We start from the raw sequence: 13,269 nt of genomic DNA on the forward strand, positions 1-13,269 counted from the left end.
GCTCAAAGATGAATATTTGATGTGAAATTTTGTTTCCCAAGCTGTCTGTATTTTATGAACACTACTGCCCTGCATCACTGGCCCTTTTCAATAATGCTTCGCTTGGTAGAGGGTGCAGATGTTAGTCCTGGGTTCCGGTGTACGTGCATGTGCCACATGATCATGATAATAATGTTCATGCTTTAAATTGTCAAGGTAATAAAAATAACACATCAAAATTAAAAAAAACAAAGAACGTAAGTTTATTTTTTTTCAGCTCATAAACACAGATTAAAATGTAGCACTATTTTTACAAACGTGATTGTCATTTGTACACTTGTGCAACAAAACCTACATATGAGTCAGTACCTGTTCACTCTAAAATCAAACTGGACTGTTTTCGTCCTACATATCAAATCAAATCATTTTAATAAAAGCACCAGGATTTATACATGAAATTCAGAGGCTGCTCTTAGTTTTCTTCAGATTAACTTCTATTCTCCGTAATTTGAATAGGTTTGTAGTTCTCACCTCAGAATTAAAGCAGGTTTGCAAACAAATAAGGGGGAGCTGTGAAAAGTGCAAAAACACAGTGTATGATTTGAATTCAGCATCATATTGTGTAAACACCTGCGGAGCTGCAGTCCTCCGGGCTCCCCTCCTGTGCATCTCAAAAGCACCAGTTAAAAAAGGATAAGTCCAGAATACCCCCGTAACATTACAACAACAGGCATGTATTTACAGAATGTGCAGGAAACAACAGCAGTGTGGGTAATTTAAAACATATAGGCTTCTTTGTTGTATTTTTAGGACTTCCTTCTTCCAGATATGCTATTGTCATCTCATATTGGAGGACTGAGCTGTCACAGCTTGCCTGTTGTCCTTCTGATCAGTGGAAGGATCTGCCCCCAGCAGTACTGTCACTCACAGCTTGATAGGAGTCTCTTTGGTGCAATCCAAACTGTGAAGTGCCGGTTCATGTTCCTTGTTTAATTCAAACAGTGTTTGTTCACTAGTCTTCACATTTTTTCACCCTCCCTCACTCGGACTGTCTCAGACTCCAGTCTCAGTAGTATCTGTTGAGGCTTTGAGTGACCGTACTGATGTCTGGTTGTCCGTTCATCCAGATCTCTCGTAGAATTCTTTCCCGCTCCTCCAGCCTCTGGGCCCGGTCCAGCTCTGACAAAAACAAAAAAATTTCATTTAACTCAAGACTCAAATGCTCAATCTACAGTGCATATACAGACATGTGTCCTGACACTTCATACAACGATTTACAAAACTTAAATACTAAAAATTAGAGATGATTTAGATTTAGTTTGAAGTTCATTATTTCATGTGACATCTGACAAGCAAAATTTGCTTTTATTCTACCTCCTATCTGCATCATAGATATTGGGGGTTTGGGTTTATTTACATTTGATTTTATACAAAGGTCTTGACCGATTCAAACTTTGTTCTTTAAACTTCATCTTCTGACTCCTGACCTTACCTGTCTTCATTACTTCAAATGTTAGAGGTCCAGTTGTTGCAGTTGGCCCATATATACTACTATGCCACTGATAGACAAAAAAAAAAAAAAGACCATTTCTGAAAACGTTATTTCAATTATTATTTTGCAGGGGAATAAAATCCTTTTTGTAGTTATTCTTTCCATCACTGACAATAGTCTGGTATTGTTATTTTATACATTAAAATGGGAGTCTTCAAATGTTCAACAAAACCTGCAACAGCCACATGTGGTTTGTACTAAATCTTGTTTTATCATTTTGATTTGTCTCCTTTACACTGTCAATAAATTCGGTCCTCTACCTCCGTCCCTAAGCCTGAAGCTGTCAGGCGACCCCCCACCTGGGGTCAACCCCACTCTTTAAAATCCACTACTTGAGGATCGGGCCACACAACTCACAGGAGAATACAACATTTCCTGTGTTCAGTTCTTCCATAGGCATGTCATAAACTCAGATGAACATAGAGTTTCTCATACATTGTAAAGCATGTTTGGATTTAGTTCCTTGGCCTTCACATGGGACTATGTGTCGAGTGAGAGTTACCCTCAGCTGACGTGAACATGGAAGCATTCAGCAGAGCTCTCTCGAAGCGTCTGCGTCTTCGTGCTGACAGATCAGACGTTTCATCCCATTCCTCTGCCTCCCTTTCCCCTGAGGGGCCTCGCCCTCCGGCGGGAACCAAAGCAGTGTGGTCGGGGTTACTGTCCACCGCTTGCTGATGGGGGCAGCTGTGACGCTGGCGCTGCTGATGTCTGTTCCTGAGGCGGCGCTGAGAGTTGTTGCTGTTGCCGTAGTGGCAGTCTGCTCGACAGTGTATTTGGAAGACGATGGCACACAGTGTGACAAGAAGGCCCACGCACACACCGCCAAGGAACACCAATGCTGTCCTCTCGGGTTGGTCTGTCAGGGACAGAAAAGGAAGTGACAGCTAATTACAGGGATTAAAGTATTCAGAGTCATTAAACAGGTCAGGAGCTCGTGTGTTCCTGGTTCTTTCTGCTGTTTTCAACTCTTTCACCTTTCTCTGCTGAGTGTCACCCTCTGATCTTTACACCTGAACTGCCTCAAACATCTTTTGTTGCTGTTGTGCTTTTTTTTAGCAAATCATTTCAAAAGTCACCATAAGAGTCAACAGCCCTTTCTTTAATGTAGCCAATACGTGAGTTGATAAAAAAAACTTTCTTGATTACAGTTATTTCTTTACTCAGAAAAGTAACACTTTACGTGAAAAGGAACCCTTGAGTTACTTTTGTGTCCCACAATCTATTTTTGTTGTGCTGCAGTGACACATCAACTGCCAGCCCCTTGTGGGTCAATCGGCAGATTGATGCACTCATTCATTTTAACGAGACGAGACACCTAGACTCCATAATCATAATGTTATATAAGAAAGTCATTCAAGAAGAGACAGCACCAAAAAAAGCTAAGATGAATGACCAACATGCTGAGATCAGAGGATAGCACTTAGAAAGGGAAGATAATGGAGGTGTAATACAGAGTTACTGTGAAAACACCATTATGTTTATGTTACTTATAATTTAGAGATCTCTCATTTTGTCACTGAGGTCATTTAGGAATATTGAGGCTTTTCTCCTTCAGTAAACTGAAGTTTAGTGAAATAATAACTGTTCAGACACCCAGAAAAAAAGAAACATAGGATCATAGTGGCTCTGCAGCTCTTTTAATATATGACAAAAACAACAAGTAACAAAGTTTAAGGAAACTTCAGTGGTCATAACAGCGTTATTCATTTCATACTTTTTGAAGAGTTGTTTCTAGCATTGAATTTAACCCAAAAGGTCACAGTCTAATGTTCTCTAAACAATTTTTTACCTGCAATGAAGGTGTAAGCTGCCAGTATATTGCTAAGCAGCGCCATCTCCTGAGAGCCCACCTTCACCTCCATATTAGGGCTTCCTGTGGTTGGTGAGGTCATGGTTTCACACTGAGCTGTGATTACTGGAATCTCCTCCAGAGGTCAGGTCAGCTGCTCCTGACTGTGCTGTAGATTGGATGAATGCAAAAGAGAGAATAAGACAATAAATAACAAACCAGCCAAGAGAAAGTTGAGAAAAATGCAAAAAGAATCAGACTTTTTACACTTTCAACTTCGACTTGTAGATTTACACCAAAAACATAAACAGTTACACCACAGTAGAACTGTTGTAATGATGGGGATGTGTGATAGGATCAAAAACCCTGCTCGGCTCTGTGTTCATCTATCCATCATCCATTTGTGTTTGGGGCAGTGGAGAAGCAGACTTTGGGTTGGAAGTTAGCAGGTTTGAATCCTTCAGCAGACAGGTCACCTCTGAGTCTCTGAACATGTTGGTATACATAACGTACATACATAGTGAACCCATACACACACACAGGGAGGAAATGCAATCTCCAAACATGAGTTGGGACTCAAACCCATGACATTTTCGCAATGAGGCAAGGGTGTTAACCACCACACCACTGCAGCTTGGGTCTGCATTATTTTGTAGCGTAGGATATTTGGTTTAGTTTCGCCATTCACAAAGTTATTTATGTGAGCTCTCATTTAAATGATACACACTCTCCCCTGTCAGCTTGAAAATACACATATAAACTTAATAACTGTGTTTTGTATTTGTCCAAAACCAAAACATGTTTTATAGACACAGGTTTATATAATTAAGCTGCCATTCAACAAGTTGGATTTAATCACAAAGTAGTTTAGAAACTATGGCATCTATGCATTCATCTATATGTCTCCCAAATTGCACTGTCACTATCAACATGTCTGAACTGCTTTCCTTCAGCAGTTTATGGAGGGGAAATAACATCGGGACATTCATACACCTGTGCAGCTATAATATTCGCATAGCAGTAAACCAACTATTCACACATTTTTATTTGTTGTGATACAAACTTCTTCTGAGCTTTTGTCTGACACTGACAATGACTAATATTATACACATAACCGACATATCAGTGTACACCTTACACATTCCTTAAAACATGTCTTCACCTGAAAACGGACAGTTTTTCATGTTACAAGAGCGTGCTTGCTGTCCTCATAAAGAAGACACGTCTACATACGGCAACTGCAGAAACAAATAAAAGTCCCCACAATGTCAGTAATACCTAGAAAAAAAAAACTAGAAAAGATCTATGCAATATAGGGCCCAATTGCCTATTATTGAGAAATTTGTCATCATATTAAAACAAGTTGACAAAACATATACAATATAAACTACTTTGCAGCTTTACTTTAAAGGAAATAAGTTTCACAGATTCTCTATGATGTTTTCTAAACAAGAATCTATGGATTAATGTGGAAAGGGCAAATCAGTGTAGTATGTTGTCTGATTTCTGAATTCAGCAAGTTTTACTCAACCACTAGATGGCAACAAATAGATGTTTCAGACATGATCTGTTGCTTTTAGTCAGTTTCTAATCAGCTATCTGCTGTGGACAGAAAGTTCCAAAAATTATCTCAAGCAAAAACAATTTAAGCAGTGTCATCAAAGCCCACTTGTTCAGCTCCTAAATAAACAACCCAGGACTAAGACAATGTTGTTTTTTAATCTATTGGTCTTGAGACGCACCAAATAAATGTGATCGTCTTTAAATTTTCAAATTTAGTTCTGTCTGTGTCGATACAGCCATCCATGTATTGTGTTTGCATCAGCTGCTGTGGTGTTCTAATAGATTCCTCCATCGACGTCACATCATTAAATCCTTGAACACGTCCATAGCGCACGTGTCCATATCGAACAATTGTAATATTGATGTACAACTGATGGACATAACATCAGTGAGTCAATGATGTGTGGTTGGTTCAGGGACACACAGGAAGTGGCTCAAACTGCTCAGGAGGTAGGATGAAAGATTTATGTTTTATAATTTTTTTATGCCAACACCACAGACTGCTTTTAATTTAAAACACACTTTTGTATATTTGGTCGACACTTATGTGCTGATGAGCAGAATTTCAATTTTGTATTGTGTGAAATGACTGGAAAAGGTCTGAGTGTGAGTTTATGATTAGAAATTTAGGGTTAAAGACTTCTTTACATGAATCTGATCATCACAAGATTATTATTAAGATACTTCTGCTACATAAGACTGATTTAATTCTGTTATTTCCACATGTTATTTATTGCATACAAGCACCAACACTTCAAACTTAAACATTGAGGGCTTAGAACAAATTTGGTAAATTGTTAAAAAAAAAAAAAAAAAAGATTGTTTAATTTGTGAGTGTGTAATGCAGATTAATGAAGAAAATACATGATATGCAATGTGATTCAAGTCAGTGAGCCACACTGCTCCAAAATGAGCTGTTTGAGCTGGTATAAGCCAGCCTTTCTTGAGGAGATTAGGTCAATTAACAATTTCTGTAGTTACAGTGTTATGTAAACGTGTAAGATAAGACGTTATATTATCATCATTTATTGAACTTGCCCACAGTAAAGCCTGCAAACATCAACGGTCCATTTAAAGCATTTTCTATGATGAATGAAAATGTATGCACTAAGTTACTTTCATTCTCTTTATCTGTAAAATTGGAAGAATTAAATGAAGCAGTATCAGAACACAAGTGACATTTTACATCTAAACTGCCAGAAGCAGGGCTCTCTTATTACGCTGACAAGTTTCTTTGGCAAAACTTATGTTATTGAACTGCTTTCTGAATGATTCATGAAGTTGAATCCCTTACACCAACTCTGTAGACGTAAACATGAATAAATGTCGTGAAGAAGGGTTAAAAGGACACATAAATTTATTTATTTTTTAAAAAAACCTTTAACACGGCGGGTGGAAAGGAGAAGACGTGAGCAGTGACGGTGGAGAGATATTGTCACAGCAGTGAGACCGGCTATTATGTTTCATTTGGACTCAGGGGCAGTGTCTCAAAGACAGGAGGCTGAGCTGGAGGAGGCAGAGATGAAGATGATAATATTGTTTACTGGACTCCACATGGTTGGTTGTGCAGTATAAAAAAAAAACTAAAGAGGCCAGATTGAGATGGTTTGGATATGTGCTGAGAGATAGTGGATATTTTGGAGATGGAGCAACCAAGCAGGAGGAGAAGAGGAAGAACCTAGAATGTTCACTGATGGTGAAGGAAGACATGGAGATACAGTAGTTGATGTAACACAGAGAAGGAGGCAGATGGTCTGCTGTGGCTGAAGGGAGCAGCCAAAAGATGAAGAAGTAGTGAGGGAACTCTTCAAATATGTTCAACAGTTGAGATCTTTGAACATTAAAGTTTAAGCCCGTTAAAAGATACAAAAGGTGAGAATCCCTTGTTTTGGAATCAGTAAGTCATAGATTTAAGTCTGGGAAAAAATTTAAATGAACACAGCTCTCAAAGAAACCCAAATTGGTGATTTTGAAAAAAGTGCAGTTCTCTTGACCTGTTGGTATAATCTGAAAACTCCTTTTTTTTTAATCTGTCCTTTATTCTGGAAATATGTACTTGACAAGAAGCATTTGTTCCCCGCACTCTTTGTTATTCATTTGCATAAAATACACCTCAGGCCTGTAAATATCTTACTAAACAATCACACAGCAGTGAGTCATCACAGCAAAGTGTAGGAAGAAACAACACAACAACACAGTGCATGACATTGCTGTGCAACACAACACAACCAAACACAAAACAACCTCGGAGCACTACTAAATTCACGAACTGTCAGGGTGGTTTTGTGATGTCGCGTGTAAACGCTGCAGGACAGCACTGCCCTTCTTTCTCCCTCCCTCCCACTTACTTCCTCTCTCTGTATGTTGGATTTGACAGTTTGGGCCACTGTGTGTCAGAGCAACAAGGATGTCATTGGGCCACCATGTATAAGTTAGACTTTAGGATATTAATAGCACAATTTGTAATTTACCGCTTCATGACTAATGCGATGTGTCTTTAAAAACAGAGTCAGGTTTGAGTCTCTTCAGGTTCATAATGTGAGAGGCTCGCTGTAACTGCTGGAAGGAGGTGGGCAGCTCAAGAACGAGAGAGCAGATGAACGTCAGTGTCACAGCAGGTAAACGTAGTGGAAAGTCACATCATGACTTACTATCAGGCGGCTCAGCACCACAGTTATGTAATGACTTTGGCATGATACACTTTGCCTGCAGCCAAGTCATACTGCAACAGTCTAGACCACAGGAGCTCCTTACACAGAGCGTCTGACAACAAATACCTATCCATCTATCTATCTATCTATCTATCTATCTATCTATCTAAAAATCGGATATATTTTGATTAAATTAAATTGACTTTATGTAATTCTAGGTATCCAAGCTGACAAGTGAAATGTTTGGGCCTGAACAATGTCCAGCTCTTGGAAGAGGATGACCCAGATATGTGTCACCCTCTGTCCAGTTATTCACTGGCTTCACCAGGACATCCGAAATATCGGTCATCGCTTCCCAGAGGCTAAATTATTGTCAGAGTAAGAGCTACTGGGTTCTGATATACCAAATATACTGAGAGTGTTTTGAAAACTCTCATTTAACATGGTTTAAGTTATTTTTGGCAGTGACTGGCTGTATAGAATTTTATCAGTCTGATAAAATAGCCAATAAACAAACATTAAGTTATCAGTGTTCTCTGATGCTGGTCTGTGGAAATGTCTGCTGTGAATGCTTTAGAGCTTTCTCAGCTTCAACATCTTTGATTACAATCGATGCTCTGGTAATAATCTCTGCTCAAGTGGGATTTTGACCTGTTCATTTGAATCAGAGTACTGAAGCACAATGAAAATATGCCTGCAGGCCCGCCAGGTCCCCATCGTCCAGCTTTGGCACAAGAAGAGGTTTGGTTTGACACAACCTATGGTCTTACATTTTGATGTAAATGTTTCTGAATGAACAGAGTCTAGATTCAACATGTCAAAATCTAGAAAAAAAAAGAAAAACTATTTTCACATCCTCCTGTGTTTTCGAATGGACGCTGATCTTTCTCTCACTGTGTCAGAGCACTCTGGCCAAATTCAGATGTGATACAGTGGCTCTTTGTTTTTTCTTGATGCAGTTTAAGAAAACGATGCAGTTCTTGTAAATATTTGGGATGTTTTTCTGCAGACGCACTCTGGTGGCACCTTGCAGAGGCTCTCTTTTCACACCTCTCTCCTCCACGTCACACTCATCACACTCAGCGTATTTCTCCATGTGCGTGTGCCTGCTCATGTTAATCCAAAGTGACACTGGCCTTTCCCTTTCCTGCCTCACCATTACTGTCTAACATGACCTGCACAGCGACGGGAGAGACTGTGGATGCAGGAATAGAACAAAATGGAAGAGGACACAGAATTAGAGGAAAGAAGTCACAACAGCTGAGGGGAGAAACGGAAAGCCAGCGCGTGGAAGGAAACAAAGTAACACAGGAGAGAAGGAGCAGAAAACATGCTGCACTTCACATCACAGACGTCACGCTGAGCAGCAGAGACAGCAGCGGCATCATGTGCACCTCTCAACACACGCAAACAAAACCTCCGTACTTACATTGTATTAAAGCCAAGCTCCCATCTGGAGTGCATTTACTCCTCTCCTCTTGTACCACTTGCTTGTTCTTCTTTACTCCTTTATCCTCTGCACACCACTCTCTCCTCCCCCTTTCTCCTGCTCTCCTATTATCTCCTCACGACTCTTTGCCTTTCCCTCAAAGAAAAGAAAAAAAGAACACTAACAGCACAATTATATGTATAAATCTCCTTTGTCCTCCCACTGTTGTCAGACAGGCCCACAAGCCTCCGGCTCCTCTTCACTTTCTTTTGTAGATTCCAATGAAAACTATCACTCATTCTCCTTTTCCTCCTCAGTTCTTCTGCCGGTGATGCAGGAGCAGCAGGAGGAGGTGCGTGGCGACTGTTTTCCACAGTGCTGCTTTACAATATTCCATTTTAGTTGTTCCAGGTTATTTTCCAGACAGGGAGACGGAGGTCAGCTCCTGAGGGCACCAAAGTGACATGAAAGACCCAGGCAGGTCCGGCTGAATCTCCCTCCTCCTCTCTCTCGCTCTGCCTGCCCAACCGCTGCATCCCCTCCTCTCTCTCTCTCTCTCTCTCTCTCTCTCTCTCTCTCTCTCTCTCTCTCTCTCTCTCTCTCTCATTTTTTGGCTTGCCCTCCCTCACACTAACACGCCATCACACACATGCACAGGATGTAAATGCAGAGCAGCTGCCTCTTCGCACACGTCTGCTGAGTGACTTTTATGAGGAGTGATTAGCAGAGGGAGGAGAAATACTGAAGGAGGAGAAGAGGGAGGGACACTGTGAGAGCAACGTGGAATATGCAAGGTTAAAAAACACAAGTGCAGACATGTATATCCACCATATATGAAAAACATCAGTGATTAACATTCTCCACTCACAATGGGAACATTCCTGGATTAAGTCTGGGCTTGGTGTTTTTTCAATGTGGAGTTTGCATGTTCTCTTTCTGTGAATGTGCCAATTGCTAAATTGTCCTTAAGAGTGAATGTGAGTTGGTGTGATTGTCAGTCTCTTTTCTTTGCCCAGTGATGGACACCTGACCCGTCCAGGGTGTTTATTCAGCTGGGTTTGGCTCCAGCCTATAGGACCATAAGTTGGATCAAGCTGTAGAGGATGGATAATTCTTTAGAACACTGAAACTGATGACAAGCTGTGATTTCAAATTCCCTCTTTCTTTGAGAATGATTTTAAGACTAATAATAAAGGCCAGGGATCTGGTTGCAGGTATGCCAATAAGGATGATCATTATGTTTGCCTCTTAAATATCAATGTTATGACAAAGGAGAACCAAACCCTGACAGCTTCTTCTTCGTCTCCCACACTTTCATCTTGTCTGCAATCTCCACAGTGTTCTAAGCAACCAGCTGCAATGATACAGAGAAGGCGAAGTCACAATAACCAGCCTGTCTGCCCTGAAAAAATTACAACAAAACATCCCTCCGATCAAAAGAAGAAGTTAATTAACTTGTGTTTAGAAAGGAAATTAATTCCTCCTCTCACTATCTCGTCTATTCCATATGGTTGATTATATTGTGTGACAGTGATTGTCTGTGTGAGGAGCCTGTGCTTGATTAGATTTTATGACTGAAAACTAAATGAGCACTTTTCTAAAAATAACTTTATATTAGATGCAGTTTATAAAACTTTTATCAGCCAACCTGTCATCCTAGCAGGTTATTTTTGTGCTGATGTTATGCAAGAGTAAATGCCTGAAGAACCTTGCAGCTCGTGGTCGGAGGCAGACGGAGTTATTCAGGACACCGGCTCTCAACAGGTAAAAACGAAAGGAAGAAGAAGAAAAAAAAAAGCACTTGCAAAGGTGTTCCTAAAACTGCTTGGTAACAAACTTTGCTTTTAGGAAGAGTATATGGTACAGCCTTTAGTCCTGTATGCTGTGACTAATAAAAACTGTGGGATGTCTGTGAAACTAGACAATGCAAGAGACCTGGTTAGATAAGTTAAAGACACAATAACAGGTCTATAAAATATAAAAACAAAATAGATACAACAACAATAATGTATATCAAAATCAACACTTTACACCCATATGAAATGCTAATGCCTCCACAGGCGAGATGAAAGCTTTATAAAGCTGAACTCAGGGTGGATTAAAACCTGAATTATACCTTTTCACAAGCAGACGTCCTGCAAACACATCAACGGAAAAAGATTTCTCTTTAAAAGAAAAAAAAAGTAGGGAATTATGATTATATAAATTAAGCCTGTGCATGTCAAAGATCTCACCTTCAATCCTCTGTTGATGTGAAACACTCCTCCCACTTCAGCACTTGTCCAACGCACCCTTTTAATCACTGCACTGTGAGTAGTTTTTGCTTAATCCCTTTCCTGCACACACCTCACCTGGAAGCTATGCTGCAGTTTGCTGGAGCTCTTGGCCCTGCGAAGCTCCTCCTGTGGATAAAGGCAAATGAAATTAAATGAAAACACTTTTAGTTTAGCATTTTAGCGTGGTCATTAAAGATGAGCTACAGCTCAGCTAATGAGTGTTAATAGCTTTGTGTTATTGATATTTACCACCATATCAGTATTGGCACAACTCATGGTGAAAACATGTCTACAGCGAATTTATAGACCTTTCAAAATATGAATTGAGTCTCAGAGATACCAAGTAGTAGGTCCACCCCCACCTAATAAATGACTCCTCAAAGTACGCATCATTTTTGTTTATACTGGATATACACATCGATTTGGTCTGAAATAACAAAAAGGTAATCATTATATCATCTCAAATACAATTTTGTGACGTGCTGGTGGAGTCTGTTTAGTTGTACTATACAAGTTTACACAGACTAACAAATACAATGGATAACGCTCCACAAAGGGGTGCTGTCTACATGAACAGCAAGTGTTTGCAATTTATCTACAACAAATTTATCCAGCTCACAAGCAAGTTACCAAACTTCAAAAACAGTTAATGCCAAACTGATGCTCTGAGCCAATATTTCACTAAAAAAATCACATATTTTCCCTTCAATCTTGACCACTTTAATGGTATTTTGCAATATTTTGGAGGAATCGTACTTTTGGATTTGCTCGATTTTTGTTCCATCTACTGTATTGTACTCTTGGTGGCACAAAATCACGAAATGCACCTTACGTGTGTTTGGTTTCACACATTATTCTCCCTTTGTTGCAGCCACGACAAAAGTTAAAGAGGTGAGTAAAATATTGATCCTAAAATTATTGATGCTTAAAATAACACACACACACACACACACACACACACACACACACACACACACACACACACACACACACACACACACACACACAAAGAAAAACATGCATGTGAGGTCCATTCGTGACACTAAAAGTGCCCGTAGGCGTGAATGTGAGTGTGTGTGAGAGGTTGTGTCTCTCTGTGTTTCATCTGTGATGGACTGGCAACCTGTTCAGAGTGTTTTCCTGCCCTTGTCCACACTTAGCCGGGATTGGCCCCGGCACCCTACGACCCTGAACGGGAATAAATGGAATAGGAGATGGAGGGATCGATGGACGTGTGTGTGTGTGTGTGTGTGTGTGTGTGTGTGTGTGTGTGTGTGTGTGTGTGTGTGTGTGTGTGTGTGTGTGTGTGTGTGCGTGTGTGTGTTTCACCTTTGTATCACCACAGGGAAACCTTTCCAATTTATTTAATGTGTAAAGATGCTCCAATAGATGAGGCAACAGTTAATAACACTCAAAAGAATTGTGATATTAGATGTGGTTTGCGATGCACATTCTGAAATCTCAGCACATTTTCTGTTCTCCTGTTGCTGGAGAGAGAGCATTACAGTAACTGCTTGACGGTTGCTAGGATTTTATTAGCCCCTGGATTTCAAGCAAGGTTGGAAAGAGGACATTTATATCTTCAAAGTGTGGTCTTTAAAAAGGTTAGAAAGATAGTGATACATCACTAGATATTGATCAATCAAACCACAAATGCACTGGGACAACGACAAAGCAGATTAATCTTATTTAAATTTACGATTGCGAGAAAAGAAACAATGTGTTAAGCAAAGCAAGAGCCAAAGGTGATTAAGACACCAAATCACAGACACTTCCACTACCCTTTGTCACCTTGTTAACCTCATTAGTTGTTAAATAATACAGTGCATGTGTGTGTGTGTGTGTGTGTGTGTGTGTGTGTGTGTGTGTGTGTGTGTGTGTGTGTGTGTGTGTGTGTGTGTGTGTGTGTGTGTGTATAAATGGTGTATATATAAATGATCTACATCTAGAATACACAACACACTTACCATCCATAATGCATCTGGTTCTGCACCTCCTGCTCCGAGTGATGAAATATTAACTCTCTT

At 40.0% G+C, this 13,269-nt stretch overlaps 1 protein-coding gene across 1 annotated transcript; it reads right to left on the reverse strand.

The window, feature by feature from the left end:
- Positions 1–220: 220 nt before the first annotated feature.
- eva1ab (eva-1 homolog A, regulator of programmed cell death b) lies at positions 221–9,684 on the reverse strand. The gene is made up of 4 exons (XM_080491955.1): positions 8,967–9,684; positions 3,324–3,492; positions 2,034–2,390; positions 221–1,158 (listed from the first exon to the last, which is right to left on the reverse strand). The coding sequence occupies exons 2-4, from the start codon at positions 3,424–3,426 to the stop codon at positions 1,046–1,048; spliced, it is 573 nt and encodes a 190-aa protein (XP_080348081.1). The 5' UTR covers positions 3,427–3,492; positions 8,967–9,684; the 3' UTR covers positions 221–1,045.
- Positions 9,685–13,269: the final 3,585 nt, after the last annotated feature.

This window comes from Lipophrys pholis, assembly GCF_963383615.2.
Source record: "Lipophrys pholis genome assembly, chromosome: 2".
Classification (NCBI taxonomy): domain Eukaryota; kingdom Metazoa; phylum Chordata; class Actinopteri; order Blenniiformes; family Blenniidae; genus Lipophrys; species Lipophrys pholis.

Excerpts from the sequence above, each read along its gene's own strand:
- eva1ab (XM_080491955.1), bottom strand. The coding sequence starts at position 3,426 with ATGACCTCACCAACCACAGGAAGCCCTAATATGGAGGTGAAGGTGGGC. Across the intron at positions 2,391-3,323 it reads AGCTTACACCTTCATTGCAG|ACCAACCCGAGAGGACAGCA; the intron begins GTAAAAAATTGT and ends TGTCCCTGACAG. Across the intron at positions 1,159-2,033 it reads CATGTTCACGTCAGCTGAGG|AGCTGGACCGGGCCCAGAGG; the intron begins GTAACTCTCACT and ends TGTTTTTGTCAG.